Genomic DNA, 25,953 nt, shown 5'->3' with positions numbered 1-25,953 from the left:
TTCCATTAAGCACATCTTTCATCAGCAAAACTCAATGTGGTTCAAGCGGAAAAAAAGTAGTGCGCGGGCTGCCGCTGTCATGTCATTTTTCTCTTTTCAGCTGTATTAAGTAGACGCGAGAACGACGCCATCTATGCGGTCGATATCGCGTTTCAAAAATGACCTGATTTCAATTTAAAAAAAAAGAGACAGAAAATTTTATATCTGCCATCAAGAAAACGAACGAAAAGTGACCTGTTTTATAGAATTGAGTATGACTCGTGCAAGATTACATAACGAAAGAGAAAAAAAAAAGAAAATAAAAACACGAAAATGTATTTCTTGTGCAGCTGAATTGCGGCCTAATGTACGAAAACACGAGACCGCGAACATCCAAGTATTCAGAACTAAAACACAAGCTGAACATACATTTTCTAAGAGCTCACTGACCCGGGCTCCTCCAAAGGGAACCACGCTCACGTCCTATTAAACGGCGTATCGCTTCTAGCGTAGCACATCGTGTATATGAATACGTTCGTTATTGCAAAGACCTCATCAGCCTTCCCATTAGACAGGCTACCACAGAAACGCGCGCGGGGCGTTGTACTGGGTTTCAGTGCGGTCGCCGAAATTAGAGATCTTTAGAAACAGTGCCGGTAAACTTGCTTCGGAGGACGTACCAAGCGGGCGTCGTCGGTCTGAGAACGTACACGGAAATCCGAAACTATGCTAATGTTCTGAAATGCACACCGCCAAATCCCGTCTTTTCAGAAGCGGCTCATAGAAAATGGGGCGCAGAGATACTTCAATGAGAGGAAAGGTAAACCGATCCATTACTTTTTTTTTTGCTGCGAACTTTCAACGCGACCTCGATAATATGCGAGTGCATCAAAGAGGGCGCGGGTTCGAATTCGGGTCGGACGTGGGGGCCGCATTTAATTCTACAAAACACTAGTGCACTTATACTTAGGTACGCGTTAAGGGAGCTAAAAATTAATACAGAGCCTCCAGTTGCGAAGTCTTTCATAGCTCGAGTCCTGTCTCGGGATGTGACACTAGGTGTCTTCATTCACACTAAACGAAGCAACTATTTTTTTCAAAGCCTCACAGGATGCGATTACATTCAAGAGTGTGCTGTATAATAAATCAAGACGAAAAAGAATGGAGCTACCACTTGCGTAGCCATGGAGGAGGAGGAGGGGGTTCAACCTCCCCTCCCGGCATTTTTCGATTTTGCACGTACATATATGCACGCACAAATACAAACGCACGCACGAACATACATAAATGGTAGTTGAATAGTTCATCTTCTTGTCGTTCTGGCGCCATCTTTCAAAAACTGCGTAAATCTTCAGAACAAGGTGCCTATATCGCGAGAAGAAACGATGAACCAAGGAGGAAAAATAATAAGAAGTACCACTATATCTCTACAAGGACGACAAAGCAAAGAACACACACACGACACGCCGCAAAAGAAAAAGAAAGAAGCATCGGTCATCCATACACCACCGCGCGGTTGTACGTGTCGCCAACCAACCAGCCACTCCTCATATGATACGAAAGCGGACTTGTTTGCGCGTCCCGGCGCCGAGAAGGACTGTCGGTCGTCGGGCCAACGGATACATCTACCGTCCTTTCCAACTCTCATCCAACTCGCCTACAGGCACTATCCCGCCGGGGCGACCATTAATCCGGTCATGATTCAACGTTATCCGCCCGCGCTGACGTCGCCAGCGCAGCCGACGTCACATGCCGCGGCCAAGCAACGATCGTCCTCGTCCGAACCTCGAGAGCTAGACGAGCCAACGCCGAGGCTCGACAGGGGACTCCGCCGACGTCTCCGTATACGTCACGCGTCTTTACGACGCACCGGGCCTCGGGGCCGCGGCAAACATCGTTTTTCATCGTACCTGCCGGGTCGTCCCCGATAGGCCGAGAAATAAACACGACGCCCGCCGTCAAGGACTGAGGGCGGGTAAGCCTACTTTAGCAACGGCGAAGCGGCGTCCATCTTTTTTTGGGGGGTTGAGCGTCGCGGCGGGTTAGAGGCCGCCGGCGTCTGATGAGACAAGTTCTTTCGAGGCGATGGAAAAACGAGCGAAGGTATTAAGGTATGAGACGAACGCAAAAGTAATGAAGCTGCATGGAGACATGAAACTTACTGAATGATGAAAATCGCTATCGCCATGATAAGCGTCCTGTAAATATATGTAATATTCCAACTCGAGGCTGATGTTTGACACGGAAGTTACGTTGAACCGGCAAAGTAAATGAGCGATCGCTACAGCACTGCAACAACGCACAGGTTATAACCAGTATAAACACTGTTGCCTTGCGTAGCAACGAGAAAGATCCACACAAGAACGAATACAGAGCGGTTCCCATATATCTAGTCAAATACTTTTTTTTTTCTTTTTAACATTACCAAGTACGTCTGCTGTGAGTAAACTGCTTACGTTCGGCCTCTTATAAATATCGCGAGAATCAAATGGTTATTAAACCCAACACAGACTATACCCACGCCAATCTAACCGTTCGAACGAAGTGCCAGATTTCAGGCCATCCACCCATGTCCGAGGGATCCGGTTGCGCTTCATCCGAAGCGGCGAACGCACTTTAGCGGAAAGCGCAACAAAGTAACTTCGTTCCTCGACGAGATTACACAGTTTTATACGACAAGACCCAAGTTGTAAATACACTGCGCCATAACTAGAACAAACGCAACGACGTAGGCTACAGCAATTGAGAAACATGACGATTGAAGAACTACGCGCGCGCACACACGCACGCACACATAGAAAACACAGACACACACACACACATACACACACGCAGACAGACACACATACACACACACACAAATTGAAAGAAAATTCAAGTCTTTCTTTCTGATTGTTCATAACCATAGCGAAGAGGGCACAAAGAAAGGAAATCGAGCGGTGAAGTAGATTGAAGACCACAATGCTTCAATCGCTGTACTGGTGACAGTGCTCGCGACCCTAACCTCTTATTTTTTGCCACCCCAAGCGTCGCAATCAAGAGGCCGACTTGGAGGGATAAAAGCGAGCCGAGGAATACTGGAAGGAGGGCCGAGACAGCAGAAGGAATGAATGAACAAAGGAAGGATAAAAGTGAGAAACAATCAGAGAAGAAGAAGAAGGAGACACGACGCTGACAAGAAGATCGAAAACAACGGTCATCTCGTTTCACGTTCTTTCTTTGGTTCCTTGATTTTTTTTTTTTTTTGGCTTAGTCTTTGCTTCTAGTTCTTGAGGTTGTTGTCAGAGACACAGTCGCGTCAGACATCGCTAGAAATCGCAAAATAAAGCGATATATCAAACGGAAAACAAGAAGTCGTCGGTACGGCGTACAGGCAACTAACAGTACAACGTTACAACATTATATGTATGTAGAAAGCGTATGCGAGGCAGGCGACACAATGTGAAGCTTTCGCTTTTGAGGGATTTCGCCTTTTTTTAATTTTTTTTTTTACTTTCGTTGTTGGAGTGACGTCACGTCAAGCATCTTTAAATGAAGCCATCATTTCCTTCTGTCGAGCGCCGCCTGAGGAAAGCAGTGGGAAAATTTGATAAAGAAAGAAAGAAAGAAAGAAAGAAAGAAAGAAAGAAAGAAGGAAAGAAAGAAAGAAGGAAGGAAAGAAAGAAAGAAGGAAAGCCTGGATGAAGGCTAAAAAGAAAAACAGAAAAATTCTGAAGGAAAACAGAAAAGGCACGATTGATTCCTTAGCCTGACGGGCGCATTTTTTCCCCTTCACATTATCGACATTTTTTTTAGTTTTTTGCCTTCTCAACCAATCTCCACCACTTCTCGTGGGATCCCCTTTTCCGCCACGTCTCCGGTCCGCGACCGACGTAGCGCACGAGGTTAGGAGGGGTCCGCGCCCAGAGCCTGACGTGATTGGTGGCGCTGTCGCGAGGCAATCGCGGGGAAGACAAAGTCCCGAAGCCAGAGCCGAGCCGAGCCAAGGTGGAAGGGAAGACGCCTCGAACCCCCTCCTTTCCTTTCACCGTTAGCGCTGGATCAAGCGGGAACCGTATTTTCCCGTCGACACCGAACCTCCCACGACACGTGTGCGAACGAAGGCCTAGCTGACCGAAACGTGGTTTCCTAACCTCCTATCTGTTCACCACTATACGAATCCCAGGAGAGACGTCACTTTTATCTTCGTCTTTTCTTCCTTGGTTATATCCTTATGGGAGTCGCGCACCTGTTGGGACCCACATTTATAAGAGACTACGAGAGGTCGCCATACATTTCCTGGATGCCGGCGTTCGGTAGGAACGCGAAGGACAGCGCACGACTGGAAAGCCTACAGGCCGGCGCACCGTGTACAGTCAGACTGAACTAGCGACTGTGTAAGGCGATGCTTGGTCCGAAGTGCGCGGTATACATAATTAATCTCTAACAACTACGGAACTGCGGCGCTGTAAATGACGACAAACGAGGCCTATACATTGCTGGCCCCCGCTCGTCTAGTTGGTGCGCGACTTAAAATAGTAATTCATAAAGTACCAGCTAACCCATCAACGTGTTTTATTGGTGCTATCGATGATAGATAGGTCTTCCATTGAGTACTGCAGAGATTTGCCGCGCCAGACACGACTAGTACGTCATATCAGATGGAAGTGACGAAGAATTACGTATAATACCCGGTAGACGACGGAAAGAGAACATACCCGAAATGCGTCACAACGCTCAACATGCTAAAGTATCCCGTTGACAACAGGGCTTCCAAGAAGCTTTAAAGTTGCGTTTGTTGCGCGATATAGACAGGCAGTGTTTATCCACGGAGGCGTTACGCGACGCGTTCGAAAACGTACAGTACAACGTTAGTGGAGCTTCCAATCGCGACTGAGAAAAACGACGTGCTGAATTAATGATAAGGTGGCCAGTGAAAAACCTCCATGCGTGTCCTGCAGGCGCACCGCGCAATGGATCATTACCTTGCCTCAATAGAAGGCCATTATAGCGATGCGGATATCGAACAGCGCGAATGACAACACAGGAAAAAAAAAAAAGAAAGGAGAAAGAGAGAGAGAGAGAGAGAACAACTTCGGAGCACTGTGTGAACGAAGCCAGGCACAGAGCGCATTGCAGTGAAACTAACCGCGCAGGTCCATTCCTGCGGCAGTTCGCACAAACGTTGGCACAAACGCACGGCTACCGACCGTATGCGGGCAATTTGCGGCTCTCCCAGAGGGGAGAGGATAAAGCGCGCGAAGTGCAACGTCAGCCAAGCGCAGCCGAAGTATATAGCCAAGTCAGCGCCGCAGCCGCGGCCAGTGCGAGCTCCCCAGCAGCAGTGCCCGCTTTCAATCCAGCGACGGCGGCGGCCCGCAGCAGGCCAGACGAATGTCACGCAGGCTCTCTCACATACACCAAAAAAAAAGAGTAATAACGAAAACGAATAAAAGAAAGAAAAGGGAGTCAAAAAGGAGTAAAAAGAGCCGGAGAAAGCGTGGGGCTTCGAGATCGACCCTATAGATCTTTGGGAAGAAAAGCGGGCGAACTTGTGTCCCGCCGGAAATGGACCGGTCGCGTCCGGCTGAATGCGGCGCGGCTCGCTGCTTTTTCAACGTCACGCGGCAACGGGGCGGGCCAGGGAAAAGCCGAAGCTGCCCTCTTTCTTTCTTTCCTTTTTATTTTTTTTTGTTTTTTTTTGCTCGGGACAGTTTTTCAATTTCTAGCGCTTCGTTGCTGCTTCCGCCACAGTGTGAAGCCAATCTTCGGCACGCGAGATGACCGCTCCTCGCCACAGAGTTGAGCGAAACGCGAGACCGTCCGACGGCTTCAATGCTTTTTTGTACACGCCAGTCTGAGGAGCGGACGACGCGTATGACCTCCTTGAGACACTTGACCGGCTTCAAACAAAGTGGTTCGTGAATATTTGGTTGGTATGTTGGTTTATGGCGCTCACATACCAAAGCGACTGAGGCTATACATTAAGGAAAAAAAAAAAAAAACTGGGGCGGCTACGCACTAGTGGTGCAAATACCGAGGAAACAGCGGAGCTAGTGGCGCCCCCCCCCCCCCCCCCGCTATACTATAGTGTACACGGCTATGCTGTGCTTTACGTTCTCTCCCCTCCTCCGCACTCTCACATCTATCCTCCTCACACTTCCCTTTCCCACCCTCTCGCTATACTATACTATGCAAAGCTCTGCTAGCGTGCCTGGATAGCCGAGTGGTTAGGGCGCTCGCCTTCGGATCGAGGATTACGCGGGTTCGACTCCCGCCTCGCCAAGAAACTTTTTTCACCAAGAAGTCATCTCTTTCTTTCTCTCTATTGCTTTGTACTCGCTCTCTCGGCCATCAGAGTTATCGCATCCCAAACTGGACAAATCGACGCACGTGTTCCGGGAGCCAAGTAGAATATGAGCAAGAAGAGGAAGAAGAGAGAGCGTATCGGTTAATGATTATGATAATTTCTGTTCGCGACTAACGGCGATTCTCCGAGCTTATACACAGCTCCGAAAAAATCGAGTTCTGCGTGCATCTCAACGCGACCGCAGCGGCCTGCATGGATCGAACCCGCGACCTTGGGGGCCGCATCCGTGCGCCGTAACCACCGAACCCTCTACCCTCGCCCTAAAGAGTACATTCTCTTGTGTATACCGCCCTAGAAAGGTGGTGGCAATGAACCAAATCTAGAATCTCGAGAACGCCGCACGGAAACCACCGCAATAGTCTACAATTTTTAAGGCTTAGCCAAATGACACGCCCGCTAACGTCAAAACAGTGAACCACCAAAGGGAAGCAGCTAAGGTCTCCGAAGCGAGAAAGTGGAAGCCACCTCGAGGCCCAACGACACGCAAACTCGATTAAAGAGGGTCTCGCGCGAGGCCAGCGAAGAGATAGGGCGCACGGAAGTGTAGGCGGGGAATCCCCGGCCGCGACGAAGGTGAGAACAGGAAAGTGGCTTTAAGGGAGTTTTTTAAAGACGCCTACACAACGGAGTGGAGGAGGGGCACCTGCACTTGCATTTAAGTGAAAAAAGAAAGAAAAAAAAACACGCTAAGGTGGCAGAGCAGAGGAACGACTCCTTCGTCGCAGTCGTAAACCGTAGAAACGAGCGCCGGGCGTGAAATTTAATGCGCGCCCATGCAAACGCGAGAAAGCGTGTTCGTATACGAATAGAGGAGGAAGCGGAGAGAATGCAGAGGTTCCTCGTGGGGAACGCCGAACACCCATTTCCGGAACACGCGTTGAGTGCCCTGCATTACTGTGTTCTCGAGTTCCATTTTTTTTTCTCCGTCACTATTTCGTTTTCGTCTTCCGTGCCCGGTGAAGAAGGCAACGAACGGGATAGTTCTCGCGTGAACTCAAACCGCGGTTGCCTTGGTAACGGTGCGTGTGTTTACCGGCATACGTTTTTTTACGTGTTACGTTTTTAGATGTTAAGTTTTTACGGGTCACGTTTTCACGCAGGTCACGTTTTCACTCATACGCGGTTTTTCGTTGTGAATAAGTTTTAACATGACACAAACAACGCAGAGTTGCCATAAGGGAGAATGCTACACGTAGAAGATGCACAGTGGCACTGCAGTGACGCGATAGCTGGCAGAAGCACTAAATTTTAGACTAATTCGTGTGGTGTTGGTTGGAAATGAACATTTGCCAGGCGCGAGTAATCAAACGAAATATAAGTACAAGTCATATTCGTTCGTGGAACAGAAGACAACTGGCGCTTCGGTAATGCCCATGAAGAGAGCGCGCAGAAAGTTGCGACGACTCACAACTAGACTCAGTTATTACCACGCAATTTTTTTTTTTACAGAGAAACGAGGCACCACTATCAACATAAAGAAAAGAAAAAGTTAAAACGAGAAATTCGGCAAACGAGACGCTGTTGTAACAAAAACGCAGCAAGAAAACCGATTACTTCCTCGACAATGCTTCAGCAGCGGAACGCTAAAACAATCGTCTGTAAGGTTTGGTTGTTTGTTAATACTGTTAACCCTGGAAGGATCATTACACGAATGGAAATACAACGCAGGAATGGAAATCAACATTAGGCATGATGAAATATCTGACGATCCCAACGATGAAATATCGCACGTCACATATTCATTTACTGTGTATTGATCACGGCGTGCATGTACATGTGTAATGACTCACAATCGGAAAACACAGGTGCGGATATGCGCCGGCGACAGTGCTGATGCGAGGCTTCCACAGACTGCAAGCTATCCTGCATTGGTACCGCGATCCCTCAAAATATCCTCGACGTATCTACCAGACTAGCGCCGACGTACTGTTCTAACTCAAACAATACGGTACCTTCCCACAAACACCACACAAACCGGTTTATTGTGTTGAATCACGAACACTGTGGGCATGAGACTAAGCTATAGACGAAGCATGTCAGGATTAACCTTTACGCAAAGACCAATCGTCTTGCGCGACGCTGAAAAAGAAAACGAAAGAAAAAAAAAAAACGACTCGTAGAGAACAACACGTACGGGTCTCAGCTTCGTTTTATATACATTGAATTGTTGTGCACGACAGTTTTCACTGTGCGCGAACACCTCCGCCTGCCTGCCTTTATGATATGCAGGTGTACTCAACGTGAAGTAGGCGCAGAAGCCTACAGAACGACATGCGAGAAAGACAACTGGAACAACGATTGCGAACAGGACACAAAACAGAAGCATGCGACCAGTTAATATCACAAAGACGCACATAGCCGGTCCAGTCTTTCTGACACCAAGGAAGGAAAAAAACGAGAGAGAAGGCAGGGCGGTTAAACAGGCACATGCATGGTTGGCTACCTTCTGCCACCAAAGGTAGCATAATACGCTGTAGCTCAACGGGGTGGCTACACAGCAGACGCAAGAGCCATCGCTCGCCGGTGTTTCGCGGCCATCCAAGCGAAGCGAGAAGTTTGTCGCGTACATGCGTCCGTAAGCACTGCTTCCCCACACAAACCACTCTCTCTCTCTCTTAGCACCCTCTCCCCGCACATTCCTTTTCACTCTCAAGAGAAGTCACCTTCAACAAAGCTTCAGCTTTCCACTATGACTCCACCGAAGAAGTTGAAAGAGAAAGACATATACGGAAGAGCTAGCTCTGCTGTTAAGTCGTCGGCGAGTGGCGCCGCGTAGCGGTCCGCGGCGGCAACAGTCAGAAATGCGCGTAAAAAACGGCCGAAAGCGCTGTCGAGCCAGGGTTTCAGTGGTGCCGGGTGGGAAGGGTGGGAGGAGATGGTTTGTCTCGGGGCCCGCAGTACGGCGCGCACACACAAAAGGCGCGGCACCGCGGCCCGCGAAAACAAAGGGTTCCATCCGGTATCCGCACGCACCGGCGCTTCCGTGAGAGTTTTCCAAGCAACAACACCCTTCCCCGTCCAACGCTTTTCCACTATACGGTCGTTGCACAGCTACAGGAGTGCGTCGCCAGGGGCGGGACACTTGACAAACGACCAAGGAGGCCGCGCGCTGCCGCGGGCAGGTATACCATAACGTCCCCGCCACGCTCGCCCTAAAAATGACTTTAAGAAACAACGCGTAAAAAAAAAAAAAGATGGCTTGGCGACAGCGTAGCGTCGGAGACGCTACGCTAAGCCCCTGGCGCGCAGCGTTGTACTGCAAGAGTTTGCGCTACAGTCTGCGTGCGGTCTTATGAGTGTGCATGAATTCGCGCTATGTGAATGCGCGCCAACTCTGTACGACCCTTAACGTAATGAAATAATAAAAAAAAGCAGACTATGTAGAGAGGGTGGTGACAGCGAAACCGAGGCGTATTACAAATTGCTGACTTCGCGCAACAAGCGCTGCATTCCGGCGCATGTAAGCGTCGTCCGCCCATACCGAGTTTGCGAGGAAAATATATATATATAATCAAGGGAATATGCGCGAGAACGCTACAAGTTAAGCGAGCCTTTCCAACAGCGTTACGCTTAATTGTGGAAGGCGCCCGAAGTCTCAAAAGACCTAACTCTCGCGCTGTAATTTAACGACTTGCGGGCGGCGACAGCTAGGAACGTGTAGTGTCTGAATGTTGCCAGAAGTTAATGTATCCGACTGCCCTTGCGAGAATGTTCAGAGTTTAAGAAAGTTTAGGAAAACGCGTCAGGAGAACTTGTACCGCCAGAAATGCGCGAACGCGCGATGATTTTTCATCATTATGCGCACGGAGATCAGGTACTCGATGTGCCACGAAGCTCACGACGAAAAATAAGAAACAAAAAACAACTGTTAATGCGTTACCCTTGCATGCACAGAAGTCCGTGACTTCTGCAACCCTATCTTTTTGAAAACAGTGCCTCGCCACTTTAACTAACTAACTAACTAACTAACTAACTAACTAACTAACTAACTAACTAACTAACTAACTAACTAACTAACTAACTAACTAACTAACTAACTAACTAACTAACTAACTAACTAACTAACTAACTAACTAACTAACTAACTAACTAACTAACTAAGAAGAAAGGAAGAAAGTCAGTGACGACGACTTAGCGGTACAAGCGGGAAAAACCCCTTAGCATTACTCATAATTACATTCCACTGAAACACTAGACCAGCCGTTAACCACAATTAGTCAGTACTAGTATTACGCAAGGAGATATACGACATGCATCGCACGAATTCGCACACTATTTTTCCCGCTTCGTCCCTCTATAGTGCCAACGCACTGAAACGATTTGGACACGGCAGAGGAACCTGCGCACGCGAAGCCAATACCGAAGCCAATCAGAGAGACATTGTGCCTACGGCTGATGGCATCCGAGCGCCCTATATGACGCACTCGAAGGCTGTCCCATTTGTCAGAGACACGGGAAAGAAAAGACAGGGGAAGGGGGGGGGGGGCTATGCCTCTTAATGAACCGAATCACGCGAAGGATGCGCCTCGGGTACCCGTTCCTCTCCCGGTTCGCGATAATGGTTGCTCGCCAAGGCGTTGTCTCCACCCTTCCATTACAACGGCCCCACCGACTGATTCTTCCATTCGTCTTCGTCACTTGAAGTGACCGCGTCGGGGGCGCTGAGATACAAAGGCTTCCTCAGGGGGAGGGTCCCGTTGTCGTTGGTGGTAGTGGTTGTGGGGAAGCGGTGACGCTTATTAAGGCGGGAGCCTCGTATGCCTCATCAAACATGAAAAGTGACCCGGCGGCGGCGGCGTCAACACGAGAGATGCAAAAAATAATCACGTGATTATGTCACCACATGAGGTCGTCATGACGTCACGGGTAAAGAAAATTTATGACGTCATCGCGACGTCAGTATGACGTCTCAATAACGTGTCCTCACATGATGACGTCATCACACGACATCGTGGCTCGGTCAAAGTTGGGCCGATCACAGAGGCACTGCAAAACTGCGTGAGGTGCGGAAAGCTTCCAATCCGCCTCTTTCATTTTCTTGTGCTGCCCTCTGCCGTTTTGGTAGGGACCGGGACAATCGGTATTGCCAGAAGCAAAGCCTCCGAGATGAAGAGACGTTTCGCGACCTTACCGCTAGGGGAAGGGCGCATGCGCCGTGGCGTCGTGAAAGAAAAGGCGGATTCCTCCGATCCCTGAAGCAGTGAAAAGCCACGCTGAGTGCGGAAAGCTTTCAGGCGGGAGGGGGGGGGGGGGGGAGGGATCAAGAGAATCGACTGAAAAGAAAAACAAGAGAGCTTTCGCCTTTCCAGTTGTCTTAGGCGAATACGTAAGGGACCGCGCGACTTCGTCTGCAGCTCTTGAGGGAGCGGGGTGCATCGTCGTCCCGTCGTTATGGCGACGAGTGACACTATGCAGTACTCGAACCGCCCACTCACTGGCAGCAAAACAACGGAAGACGAGAGAGAGGGAAGGGGGGGGGGGTCACTTGGACTTGGCTACGAGGGAGTCCTGCGAATCTGGCACAATAAAAGAGGATACCGCGGGCCACCCCTTTGTGACAACGAGACAAGAATAGGACGGCGCAAATGAGAATCCCCGAGAAGTGCCAGCAGAGCTCGACATTTCAATCTGGCGGGCTGCTTTCAAGCCTTCCGACCTGACCCCGGCAAAGCTTACGGAGTGAACAAGCCGCACGCTGAGAGAAATAGTACGGGCGAACGTCACCGAGGCCATCTTTTAGAGGTATACCCCGCTAAGGACGGCGACAAGTCTTGCCTGCAACGCGGTCAGATATACGTCAGTAAGACTCCGCGATGCTTCTCCAGAGCCAGGGTGCGACGTTAGATGCAATGAGCCTGTTTACTGAAGGACGAGATAAGCTAACGATGGGCATTGGCGTGCGCATAGCGGAGGCAGGGGGAGGGGGGGGGGACTCCCCTAGTAATCTAAGGGGGGAGGGGGAGCGCCAAGTCTGCTTTATACTTTTGCTCAGTCCGAGCTGTCCAGTCATTGTTTAAAGCGCCGTAAGTTGGAACCAGCAAATGAGGAATTGGATAAACGCCAATCGAATACAACAGCTCCTTTTCTTGTCTCTGTTTACCACGCGCTATGTTTACTGCTTCATTGCCGCGACAGATTTACCTCGACTAGACGGTCCCTTGTAGCCGTTAATCGGTGCAACCTACTAGAGGGAACTAAGGAGGCCAGTTGCAACACAAATTCAGTGGCGATTCAACGGTAAATGCCGAGAGCAATAACTTAAAATTACCGTAAATTACCCCTGACCACCTTCTGTTACCCAGAAAGCTAACACGTAGCCAAGATAAGCCAGAGTCAGTGAATGTTAGCTTGCGTTGATGTTATGTGAGTAAACACTTTAGGATTTACACAGCAGGCTCCAGAGAAACTGGCGCACTTTTTATTCTGCAAGCATTACACGGCTAGAACCAAGGAACTTCTGGCACAGAAAACATGGGCTAATCCCGAACATAGTTCCGTTTAAGGATAACGCGGTTTTGGCGTTTCAATAAGAGCACCCAGAGATTCGCACCCGAAATCCGGCGAGTCACGCCAAGCAACGTTGAAAAACATTATTTCATATAGCCAGCTTCATAAGCCAGCACACAAAGGTAAATTGGAGGCCAACTCGCAAGCCAGCTGTGGCCTAGTGAGCGTACGCATTTATATCTCAACAGCCAAACTATGTACAGACGGGTCCACTTTTAAAGGGAACACTTGCGTGCAGGGCATGTTTAAATTTCGCTCTCTTGCAAAAACACAGTGGCTCAGATTTGCATAAAACTCCTGATGTTTGACAGTTCTGCCTCTTTTCGACAGACTCGTGCAGTGCATGAACAATGTTTCCCTGTCCGGTTGCTGTTAGAGGGCCAGCGAAATGAAAGGTGCTCATTGGAGTGTTCCCTTTAACAGTGGACCGTACTGTACAGCCGACCATAATATAATATCGGACTAAGCGCGCGCGTGGCGAAATCGCCGTCTAGTGGCGAGCCGTCCACTGTCGAGAGTATAACTGTGGCTGAACAATCGCCAAAGTTATGCTCTCGACAGTAGACGGCGCAGACGGCAATTTGTCCACGCGCTCGCGTGGTCCGTATTATTTTGAGGCCGACTCTACATTCGTGAGCATAAAACGCTCACAAACCTCGCTAAAATGCTCAAGTCATAGCTTGAGTACGAGTTTTTGTAGACTAATCTTTCACTCCCCCACTTTGCCTATTCTAATACTAACACACTAAAATCTAGGTCAGGAGCGAGCACGGATGGTAGAAAGGGCACGGAGCAACGTCGCCATAAACTCGAGTCCATACCAGCAGCGCTAGCCACGGGAGCGGCGCTCCAGGGGCCAGTCCGCCCGCGGCCCGGGTTCGAGCCCCCGCTTTGATCAGGCTGCGGGCCACTAAGCCCTGCAGGAGCTGCCTGCCTAGCGTCTCCCTCGCCAGCTGGGCAGCCTTGGCGCGAAGACGCTTGCCCAGCCGGCGGCGGCTGCTCGCCGTCGTCGCGATGCCGTTGGTCGACGGCGCGACGCCGTTGCTGTTGTTGGCGCCGCCGGCGTCACCGTTGGTGTTAGCGCTGGCGGCGCCGGCCGCCGTCGTCGTCGTCGCAACGCCGCCGGCGCGCGTCATCGGTGCCAGCGCGGCGCGGCTCAGCAGTGCCAGACTGTGCAGGAGCACTTGGCGCCGCTGTGTCTCGAACAGCTGGCGCAGCAGCAGTTGCTGCTGGTCGGCCGGAAGCTGCGGCTGGTGGTGGCTCCGCTCCCGGCGAAGCTTGGATTGCAGGCGGCAGCGCGGCCGGCCCCGCGAGAGGCGGCTGCTGCGAGGGTGACAGGTACACACGGAGAAAACTATGGGAGTGGCTCTCCGTGGATGTCGTTCTCTAACAGAACCTACTGGCTGGGAGCACGCGGGTACAACGTATATAAGCACGGACCACAAGCACCACCGTATACGTGACCTAGTTAAGATCGTCAACGGACAAGTGCGTGTGGTCCGAGACAGGATACGTGTACTGGTCCTCCGAAACCAGCGTGTCTGGGGCATCGCTTCCGATTCGCTGACGCGCGTAGCAGTGGCCAAGCGGAGAAGACTGTGTGTGCGCCGGTTCTCACGGTGGTTAACTAAATTGACGGTACTTCGAAATGTGCAGAAAGCAAACAGTGATTGCAGCAACAAACACGAAATTATAGTGTAATACAGCCAGTCCATGAAAGTTCGTCAGTACATAGCCGTCGGTAAAGTGCGGAGAAAAATGCGGAAAAATTGAGCGTCTGACACGGCGTCACCAATCAGAGATGTAGATATATTAGTCCCGGACAAAATAAAACTCTTTGTCCAAAGCTACATGCGGAAGTAAGGTTGTTGAACTTCCAGAATTCCATATACACTATATCTACGGCGTAGATTACATCCCTATGGGCAAGGAATCGCGACTTCACTAATTCCAACTCGGACTTTCGGAGCACGAAACGTCGATTCCAGAAAAGCCTCAACACCGCGCATTTACGGCGCATTCAACAACCTCCCAGCAGCTATAGTTGACTGCTTCCGCAGTACACCGCTACGCAACAACCACGGTCGGGCGAAACAAACAGGCGAAACGAAAGGGGAACGGAAGTGGACTCCACACATGCCCGCAAAAGGCGGACGCGTTATAGCGCGAAAACGGGAACCGGATGTTGCTTCCGGGTCGTTTCCGCCCGCGAAGGGACTCCCGTCCGAGCGTGGTTGCGGGAAAGCGTCGGCGCATCCCCATTTTCGGGCGCGGAAAAGCTAGACAAACGGCAACGGGAAAAGACGCAACGAATGGCGGAGGGGAAAAAATGAAAAGGGGAACTAGGGAATCGTCGGGGGAAGAGGGAACATTTCTCGGGAGTATAAATGGGAAAACCGTGGTCGTGCACTATGCACCTTTCCAACGAAGTCTCCCTGGATGCCGCCGTAATCTCCTTTCGGCTCTTGTAAATAAGCGTGACCTTCCCCAAAAAAATGCACTGCCGAGGCTATGACGCCAGCCTCTGTACCCACCGTGCAACAATAATAATTGCTCGGATTTTACGTCCCAAAACAACTATATCATTATGAGGAAACGCCATAATGGAGCACTCCGGAAATTTCGACAATCTGGTGTTCTGTAACGTACGTACACCTAGATCTAAGTACACGGACCTATAGCATTTCGCCTCCATCGATATGGGGCCGGGATTCGATCCCGCGACCTTCACATCAGCAGACGACCACCGTGCAACAGTCCAGGGACGCGGTCCTCCCCTTCTCCATTTAAAAAATGTCTATACGCTCCCAATTTCTAGCAAAGCGCTGGATGGGAATGAGAGGCGGACGTCGCAATGAATGGAATCGACATACATACATACCCAACGTATAAGATTTCATGAAGGAGAGCTGTATGGCTCTTTTAAGTCTGAACCAGACCATTAGCCCAAGAGAGATGAGAATTCAGCGTATATGTTGGCGTTCTGCCCGATTAATTAGCCCGAAATTCAATCAGCAAACGTCGACGATGGTTCGCCAGTGGTTCATTAGCTCTTTTCTATCGAGACTAGTCTTCTATACGTTTTTTTTTTTTTTCATAATCGTGTAATGCCACATAGAATACAGAACTGAACTCGAGTCTTATTTAAGCGTACGCGCATGCCAACATTTTCTGAGCTGCGGTAACATGTTCAATATAAAAACTTAAAAAGTCGACATTGCAAGCGATATAACCGAACTTATATGGCAGCAATGCTTCACGCTTAGACTCCAAAAGAAAGTTCACATACTTGGAGACTTTGAAAGCATGCGTACTTCGCGAAACTTGCCACGATGGATATTTCAGATCCCTGTTTAATATCATATAGTCCTTTATGAAAGCGTAACAGTAATTTATTTTACCCGTGAGAACACTAAACTCCATCAGACGCGATCATATCTATGACGGGTCTGTCAACTACATTTCATTTCTTATTCATATGCCAACTTACGAAAAAGCGACCGTTCAGAAAAGGATGGACGCTTCAAATGATGCATGAGAAATCGTTAAACAGCTAATGTCGCTGGAGCGATAATCCATGTCAGCTCCATGCGCGCCTTTGCCTGTATACTTAACAAATGGTCATCCCACGTTAACGCTCGTAACTGAGCTATCACAAAGTATTTAGGCAAAAGAGCCTAACAATTTATCTCTCGCACGTTAATCGCAATCGCACTGACCGTAATGGTTTCAACCGCAACGTATCTCCAACCGGTCAGCCTGGGAGCTTGCCCTTTCTATCGCAATCCCCTGCATATCCCGTAGTTGTATATACTATGCATACTATGTGGGATAGTAATCTCTCGTTAGCGTTCGTCAATGAGCTATCACAAAGTCGTGACTTGGGTAAAAGCGCCTAACTTTAGCTCTTGCACGTTAATCAGAATCCCATTGGGTTGCAATGGTTTCAACAACTCAACGTATCTCTAAGTGGCCGGCATGAGCGCTCGCTCTTAATATTGCAACGGCCTGTATATACTATATACCAACTGGAACGCAAGAGACGATACAGGTAACGGCTGCGATTGTGCAAGGAATCCATTAGTTAACCCGAAACGCCACGGCCCTCGCTTCTGTTTTTAGTGCCTCACCGTTGGAGCGATAACCTTCACCGATGCCCTTTGCGCAGACTGGCTATACACCACGCACGCGCAGGACGCGTTCGGGTCGCTCCGCAGGGGATCGAAAAAGAATCCACCACAAATAAAAAAAAAAGAACTTAATGAACAGCACCTTCATTTTTCTACTCTGAGATTATTTCTTATCAGAAGTGGCGTACATCGGCCGCAACAAGCTCCGTTCTCGCTACGATCGACCAACGCGGCACAAATGAAAGGTACGAAATAGAAAAAAAAACAATGTAGAAATGAAAGGCAGCAACGCATTTCACTTCGTCGTCCACAGGAAGGTAAACGACCTTGCGCAGCAAGCAAGCAAGCAAGCACTTCTCCCGCCGTCCAGACGTGGACTACGCTTTTTCCCGCCCGGCGTTACACCAGGCGGAACGAAACGCCGTAAAACAGACTCTCAACAGCGTGGAAAGAGAGAGAGAGAGAGAGAGACAGAGGGAGAGAGAGAGAGAGAGATAGCGCGCTTGTAGTGGACAGCGGTCGACGCAACGCGAAAATCACCGTGAAAGCAAACTCACTGCTCCTCGCGTAAAAGCGGGGCCGAGAGAGTACACGTCGGAACGTGAAAATAGGGAGTGCGCTTGGGAAATTAGGGATACGGGGGACAAAATGGCGCACCCGCGACGATTACACGAGCAACAATGGAGAGGACGAGAGACGTGGATAGATAGTGGCAAGAGTGAAAGGGGATGAGGAAGAAGAAGAAGCGAAGAATATACAACACATTGAAAATGACAGTAAGTGGAACAATCGCGTTCAACACACCGCGACGGCAACACGGACAAACAGAAGACAGAGAGAGAGAGAGAGAGAGAGAGATAAAAAGGAGATATAAGGTGGGAAGGGTGGAGGGGAGCATGTCTGATTCGACCACGCGCACAATGGCGAACAAATAGCATAGAAAAAAAAAAGAAAGAAACGCCACAAAGACATTGAGAGAGAGAGAAAGGTTAATCGATAAAGGACGAACCGTAATATTGCGTAAATAGAAAAAGGAAGAAGCGTAGGGAAAGCAAGAAGGTGCCCCGTGACGCAACATAAAAGGTTCGGCCAGAAGAAGCGACCTGACCGAAGCGGGTGAAAGAGCGGCGGAGGGGGGAACGGGGTTTGTGGCCCTTCAACGCGGAGCACGCTCGAGTTGGGGTTGGGTGAGTGGGGAGGAGGAGGGCAACTGCGACGTACTATGCGGGAAATTTCACGCACGCAACGACGCAAAACTCTCTCGCGCTGTTGGCAAAAGTAGATGAAGGAGCGAACAAAAAAAAAAAAAAGATAGTAGAAATAGGAAGTGAAGATAAGGGAAGCAAAATCAGATGGCTCTCCCCCTACGCTCGCACGAACAAAAGCACGGAAACAGAAAGGGGGAATGAGAGAACGCGTACAAGGGAGGAAATGTTGATAGGAACGCAAGGTGGGGAAGAGGTCGTGACACAGCGGTAGTCTACTATGTGCAGTGATCGAGTGCAACAGAACCGCCTACCTCGACCAACAGGCGGCATGACGGTGAAGGGACGAACGTAGCGGCACGTCAAAGAAATTGATTTTTTTGCGTCAAGAAAGAAAAAAAAAAGGACCAGAGAGGGATAGCCAGAATGCTAGATTTCAATCGATGTCGTAGAACTTTATTAGATTAAAGTCGCATGGTCCCTTATACCTTTGCCTAACACGACTCGAAGGCGAAACCCATCTTCTTCATTTCCTTTCCCGGTCAACCGTATCCAATTAAATGGTTGCTGCGTACACTAATATTTTATTTTATAAACAGTCAATACTCGGAACGCATATGCCAAAAAATTAGCGATAATTTAAACGTTTCGACAAATATCTGTAAAGTAATATTTACTTTGTCTACCATCATATATCGGCTCCCCATTTACCCGAGTTATCGTCCTTCCAAGTACGAGAGTAGTTAGGTACAAAGTTGTTGGAAAGTGTCACAAAGACAAGGGTGATAATACAGCGGTTCACTTCGCGTGTACAATGACTAAGCAAACTGCGCGAGACGGAAACATCCACGGCACGCTTGTAGGTCCGCGCGTGTCGCTTACATTTTCCCGCGTCCGAAACGCGCGGAATGCCAGTCTACAGTCGCTGCTGGCTTCGAAACGTTACACAACATTCCCGAGACAACATTCGGCACGGGAGCGAAGTCTTTCCACGTTTTGTCATACCAGTGACGAGGCTGAGGAAAAAGAAGTACAAGAAAAAAGGAAACCGGCCACCGTGAGTTGGGAATCCCAATACCCCGACCCTGGGGGTGGCAGAAAAGCTGCCACCCCCAGACGAGCCATTCCACACCACACATTTCATTTTTTACGACCACCTCCGCTCTATACCGCGATTCAGCCACCGAAATGAGAGAGACGGAAACAGACCCCGACTTCATCCGGCGGTGCGTCGAGCCGCGAAAGCCGGAGTCGTTTGCTGGACCGCCCGCCCCTGTGTCGCGGCATGACAGATCGACCCAACGCCCCGAAACCAAGAAAACTTTCTCCTTTTTTTTTTCTTCGCTTTGAAAGCCAAAATTGCCGTAAACGGCGAAGTGATACGAATACCTACAACATTTCTAGGCGTCCTCAGACCCCCAGTGCAGTATAATTCATGGAAAGCACCCTGGTGTAGAGAGCACAATTTCGTCAACACGTAACTATCTGAAATTCGTCTTATCAAAATCCCTGTATCTGAGTTTGTCACTGAGTAACTCTGGGCAGGACAACGCAGCTGCATCGGTTACGTTACAAAATGCCATCATTCTTTCTTTGTGAGCACTTTATCCAATTGATTGATTTGTTATAATCTCAACAACGCATGACAGCATAAACACTCACAGCGTCCCTTATATGAGCATTCGCCTATAGGACTGGAAAGCCAAAGCAGACTTCTTATCAGCCGATGTACTTGTCCTACGACCTTCGGGTCAGCAGTCGAGGAGGAAAATGTTAGGCTCTTAAAACCGAATTAACCGAACAATGTCACGAAACTAGCTTTCGAGGCGAAAAGCCGAATCGAAACCACGCAATTACGAAACCGGCGTTCGGCCATGAAAACCGATTCGACCTCGCTTTTTAGGGTGCACGTAAACCTTGCATGAGAACGACACGTATAGGCGGACAAAAACAAACATAAATAAAGAAATAAGAAGTCACTCAGCCTCGTTAAGGAAAAATATTTTACGCTTAGGTCTCCATCGGTCTCAGTGTCACCAAAATATTTCTCAACAAGATTAACTTGGACTCAGGCCCCCTAAAATTTTCCTCAAGCGGACGCACTCACCAAAATATTACCCGGACTCACGGCCCAATCTGAGTCTGAGTGAGTCGACTAACGAGTGAGTTAGCCGACCTATATGGTCGCCCACACGGCATCCCCCGCGGTTCACTGCCGCCGATTCAGCGACCCATTCCCGCAGGTGAGCGACCCCGGAAGAAAGGGTAACACGCGGCGGGCCAACAATCCCGGCATCCCCAACTCCAGCCACCGGGAAATTCCCTCCCCTCCCCTTCGTACCCACGGCAGCGTCGGGGGGTCTGCAGCGCCGACCGCGCCACCGTCGACTTCGCTGCACTGGCGTCGTCTGGCGTGCATCGCCCCCTACCTCCGCTACTATGGCACGACTCGGCAGCGGTTTACTGTCGCGAAGTCGTTCGTACCCGTCCTTTTTTTCCCGCTGGCTGCGCGATTCTCGCGGAAAATCGATGCTGCCCCGACGGACCCAGTCAGTCTCCTACGCCGAGCGCGTTTTTCGCTTGCTGTATCGGTTTTCACAGCGAAGATGTCTTAGCCTACACCGTAGCGTCGTCGCCGTCTTCGTAGTTGTAGTAGTAGTAGTAGTAGTAGTAGTAGTAGTGGTGGTCACGCAGGTCATGTGACGCCTACTAAAGCAAAATGATGCTGATGATGGCAAATTGTGATGACGATGACGACGATTGCGTTCGATATGACGCTTATGATGACGACGCGCTGCTTGCGTTCCAGCACAAACGTTATAGAAATACGCGTTTTGGGCGAGTGGGCGGGTGGAATGGGCCACGGCCGCATTGGAACGCTACCGTAGCGTTCCAGAGCAGCCGTCAATGAGCACATCGTCGCCCTGATGTGACACGAATTCGAATCAGGCACTGCCCAGTCCCAAATTGCTGAGCGGTGATCTTGCGTGAAATAATAATAATAATAATAATAATAATAATAATAATAATAATAATAATAATAATAATAATAATAATAATAATAATAATAATAATAATAATAATAATAATAATAATCAGAATAACACGAAGAATACCCCGAACGACACACGCCCGCCGGTCGAACGAGTTCCCGCACATCCCCTCCCTACCTCCCCCTTGACCTTTCTCAACAAACAGGCGCGCCACGAAATGCTTCACACGAATTCTTGGCGAGCATCGCGAGCCCGTATTAAGAGCGCGCGCGAAGCCGCTCAACGCGCACGACGCGGCTCGCGCCAAAGGCATTTCGCGAGCTTCTTTCAGGCTGGCTGGCAAAATGCGGCCCCAAAGAGTGAAGAGGCTTTCCTATACAGCCAGGAGGAGAAGGGGAAGTTGCGCCCAGTCCACTGTAATAATATTCTTGTCCCTTCGACCCGGCACGGTGGACGGCATACCTCGCATAGCGTAACGCCGCATATCACGTCCAATCTCGTTTCACGCGAGAACGGAACGAAGCGCGTTGGCCGACAGGACGCGCGCTCGTCAGAGCTCCCCATGCCGGGAACTTGAAGTATTCCTTCCAACCCGCTGCCAGTGAAACCCCTTAAGCCCAACGGCCCTCTGCCCTGCTGACCTGTTTTTTTTTTCTTTAGCTTTGTTTTTGCTTTGGTTGTTTCCGTTTGCTTCCTCACTGGCTTCTTCCAGTCAGTTTATACGGCGGATCAAACGCGATAACAATCATTTTTTTTTTGGAAGGGATGCTACATCGCAATGCGCTGGACGAGCAAGGTTGAGGCCCGTGACTCAATGGCGTCACACCATTGTTGCAAAGAAACCAAATAATACGCGAAACCTTTTGCAAAGTTCGGTATGTCATTCTAATAATACCGCACGTATTCCGTATAACTTAACACACTGATACGCATTCTATAATTCCATACAATTTCCGCACAGAAAAAGATGGAGTTACTGGAACGCACACAGAATGTTTCGTTGGGAAGGGAGCGAGCGCCATGACGCGCCTCAGCACTCCGTCACGCTGAGTCAGGGCAGCTGAAAACACTTGTGCGAACGCTTCTGAGATCACAAAAGCAACCAGAACGAAAACACGCATAATGTGAGAAAAAGACACTTCCAATAGATACCTCCCTAATGGTGCAAAGTTGATGTTACCCCTTCCGAAACGACGTAACAGGAACACTGCACGAATTTCTCATTAGTGAAATTAACGTAACGTTCTTTCATTAGCCTTTTAAAGCAGCTACACGTACTGGTGAAAGAACAATATCAGAAAGACAAAAAATAATAGACGAATCGCCAAGGGGTAAATGCCCTTTGGTGCCTATCCCACAGCCAGCGATAACTGCTGGACCGAAGAGTCGATCTCAAGTACAACTCCAGTATTCGGTGCAAGAAAACGAAGCACACGCGCGAAACAAACTCTTCGCCCGAGGTGGAAGCGGACTATATCTGTACACATACGCGCGCAGACTTGGCGACGAACACCACCACGTAGCCATACGACGCGCCGAGGGATGCACCACGCGTATCACCTAATCACCACTGCTGGAACGCAGCTAGAACTGCGACTCGCGTTACCCAATCAGGAACGGGAACCACGAGAAACGGCTCGACCGCTGAATTACAGCTAATTATACCGTCACCGACATCCCGTGGGCGGAAGCATGAAAGACTGACAATATTCTCACGCGGAGCAAATCGATAGTGGGCGAGCTGCATCAGTGGTTACGATATACCCACTGGCTGACGCAATCCGAACCTTTCGAATGCACCAAAGTACTCCTTTCCCTTCTTTCCCTTTTAACCCAAGTGTAGGGTAGAAACCTGGGACTCGTCTGGTTTACGTCCCTGCGTTTTCTTGCGCCACCTTTATTTGCACTCTAATTAATTATTATTATTATTTATTTGCACTATACTGATTTGGCAAGACGGCGCCAATGTACGGATTTGGTAAGAATGCGCTAACGTTTACAGAAACTGGTGGCGCACAGCCACCATAGCGATGCAAACCCTTGCACACTCTCGGGAGCCAAGCGGGACAGAGATGGGGTGGCTGGGGAACAGAGGGAGGAAATTAGGGAAGCGAACTGCGAAGTTAGAGCGGGTGCACTGCGGAACACGGCGAAGGCCGCGAGATGCTCCGTGCGCACCAGGAAGCGATATGCGCGGATGAAAAGGCGGGAGAGGAACTGTGGAAGGAGGAAGGACACAGACGTTACAACACCCAGCAGCGGCGCCGGGCGGCGGCGGACGTTGGCCCCGTGTCTGGCACGAGTGCGCCCCGGTCCGCGCGATTCTCCAGTCGCGTGTACGCAAACCTTTAATCTCGACTTTACGCCTCCCTTATTTCCCTGTCCCATCTCCCCAAGTTTTCCTGAATTTCGCATCTCCCTAAAAACTAGCCTCTCCCGATACACAAGTCCCAGAACAGCCTGCATCCCCCTCGCCACTTTAGTTCCCCGCTTCCCCATTTCGCGCCCCCTTCCACCAGGAATACTTCGCACAGGCCCTTTCCATCCTTACACCTACCCTCCCCCACTCCGCATCTTCCCAACATTTCTGAATTCTATCTCTCCCTAAACCTCTCGTCTCTTCAGACAAACACGTCCCAAAACAGCCTGCCTTCCTTCTCGCGACTCGAGTTCTCTCAAGCTTCCCCAATTCACCTCTCCCCCTCCCTACAGTGTCGCGTACAGGAACAGCCCACCCCATGCGTACTCCCGTCCCTCTGCTCCGCATTCTCACTCTCTCATCTTCCGAATATCGCATTTCCCTAAATCTCTCACCCCTGCCGAAAGACAAATTCCCGAGCAACCCGCTCCCCTTTTCGCCACTCCACAACCACCAACACTTCCCCAATTCGCCTCACCCACTTCCCACAGGGACACGTCCCGGAACAGCACTCTCTCCATCCTCACACCTATCCCTCCACCTGCTCCGCATCCTCCCTCTTCCCTTCCATCTCTCCCGAATCCGGGAAGGAGAGCGGCGGTCCAGACAAATCGCGCATCGAGCGCAAAGTTCGGGGATGCACGCACCGTCGTCGTTAATTTCGTTCCGCGAGCGGCGATAATTCTCGCGCGAGGCGCGGCGATCGGGAGGAAAGATGGGGAAACGGGGGGGGGGGGGGGGGCGTGTAGGGAAATGCTTTCTCTCGACTGCGTGCATCGGAACGATGCGAGGCGCAAGCTTGCCCTTCGCGCACGGACAGACGTGCACGCACGCTCAGATTGCGAGCGATTCTTCGCGAAGTTTCGATTGCGAGGGGCATTTCTCAGTGGATGCGTAATGTCTTCAGCGAGGCGGGAATCTGACGCGTTCGGCTTCCGAAGACAGCGAGGGAAGCACGGAGAAACGTAGCTAAGACTACCTGATCGACGACCACGCTGAACGAGAACTTGGAAGAGCGCATGGTAAGTGGAACGCATGCGGCAAGATGTCCCCAGCGTACTTAACGAATGTAATTTATTGGTAAAGATTTACGCACCAAAACCATACTTAACGAATGTATATGCATTTCCTAAAGTAAATGAAAAAAATCGCATTCCCAACACTCATGATCATCAAGCAGGGAGAGGGAGAGAGAGAGAAGGCGGGAGAGTTTGCGCTGTACAATACAATAACAAAAATGGCCAAAAGTGAGAATCATAAGACAAGTACGACGAAGCAGGAAAAAAACAACATATTAAAATGATTGCTAAGTTGTTGCAGTTGAATAATGTTCAGAAAGCATAGTGATGAAAACCTGTACAAGCGCTTGTTCTTGAGAGAACCGCACCGCAAGTTCACACGGACTCTCAAAGGACATTGCTCTCTCCATGATCAGAGTTAAAAGAAGCAGCGTTCATTTGCCCACATTAAATGGGAGATAGCTGAAGCATATAGCACAGCGACACGAAGGGAGCAGCACCACGTTAACGCGGCTCCACGAGAGAACGTACTATTACGGCTGCGCTGGAACGCAAGCAGCGTTGCAGGCGCCGCTGCTGTGCATGACATGTACAGCCTCGCTGGTAGCGTTCCACATTGGCCGTACCTCTCGTAGCTCCTTCGGTCTCTCTTGTTCGCGGTCTGTCACGTGACCTCCTTCCCATTTCCCCTTTCACGGGGCTGTCCCTTTCTGCCTGGTCACGCAACCTGCTTAAGCGAACGCCGTCGACGACACCGGGACAGGGCCCGCAAAGACAGCCGCGATGTAAAAGCAGAGCGATGAAAAGGGCTTGTTGACCCGAGAACCGCATCGCAAGTTCACACGATTCCCAAAGCAGATTGTTCTATTCACAATTAAGCAGAGTTGAGAGTAGCTGCGTTCACTCGTCGACCGTTAAGCGAAATGACGACGCTAGAGGACATGCCCGGACACAGCTGAACCATATGGCACAGCGATGCGAAAGAAGCCACAGCAAGTGAACACGGCTCGATGGGCGAACATATTACTGTCACGGCTGTCCTGGAACGCAAGCAGCGTTGCAAGCGCTGCTCCTGTGCATGTGCAAACCGCGCTGGTAGCGTTCCACTGTGGCCGCAACTCTCGTACACTCTTTAGTCGCACTTCCCATCCGTGGTCTATCACGTGATCTGCTTCCCTTTCCCTACGTCAGGCGACAAGTTTCAGCGAACGTCGACGACACCGGTACAGCGCTTGCAAAGACAGCCTCGATGCAAAGGTATAGCGATAAAAAAGTGCACAACTGCTTGTTGTCCCGAGAACCGCACCGTAAGTTTACACGGACTCCCAAAACAGATTGCTCTCTTCATAATG

The 25,953-nt window shown here is 50.0% G+C and overlaps 1 protein-coding gene across 22 annotated transcripts in view; it reads right to left on the bottom strand.

Moving 5' to 3' along the window:
* The window catches only part of LOC119402024 (CUGBP Elav-like family member 2), a 597,777-nt gene that overhangs the window by 209,666 nt on the left and 362,158 nt on the right, over positions 1–25,953 (bottom strand). For 19 of the 22 annotated variants that reach the window (XM_037669060.1, XM_037669059.1, XM_037669063.2 and 16 more), the window contains exon 2: positions 13,657–14,158. The exons of the other annotated variants lie outside the window; for them this stretch is intronic. In XM_037669060.1, the coding sequence (XP_037524988.1) occupies positions 13,657–14,158 (502 nt within the window). The remainder of the gene's footprint in view (positions 1–13,656; positions 14,159–25,953) is intronic. 22 annotated transcript variants of the gene reach the window in all.

The sequence above is a fragment of the Rhipicephalus sanguineus genome, chromosome 8 (genome assembly GCF_013339695.2).
Source record: "Rhipicephalus sanguineus isolate Rsan-2018 chromosome 8, BIME_Rsan_1.4, whole genome shotgun sequence".
NCBI classification, from domain to species: domain Eukaryota; kingdom Metazoa; phylum Arthropoda; class Arachnida; order Ixodida; family Ixodidae; genus Rhipicephalus; species Rhipicephalus sanguineus.
Note: the sequence above shows the minus strand (reverse complement) of the source record. Positions and strands in the feature narration are given on the sequence as shown.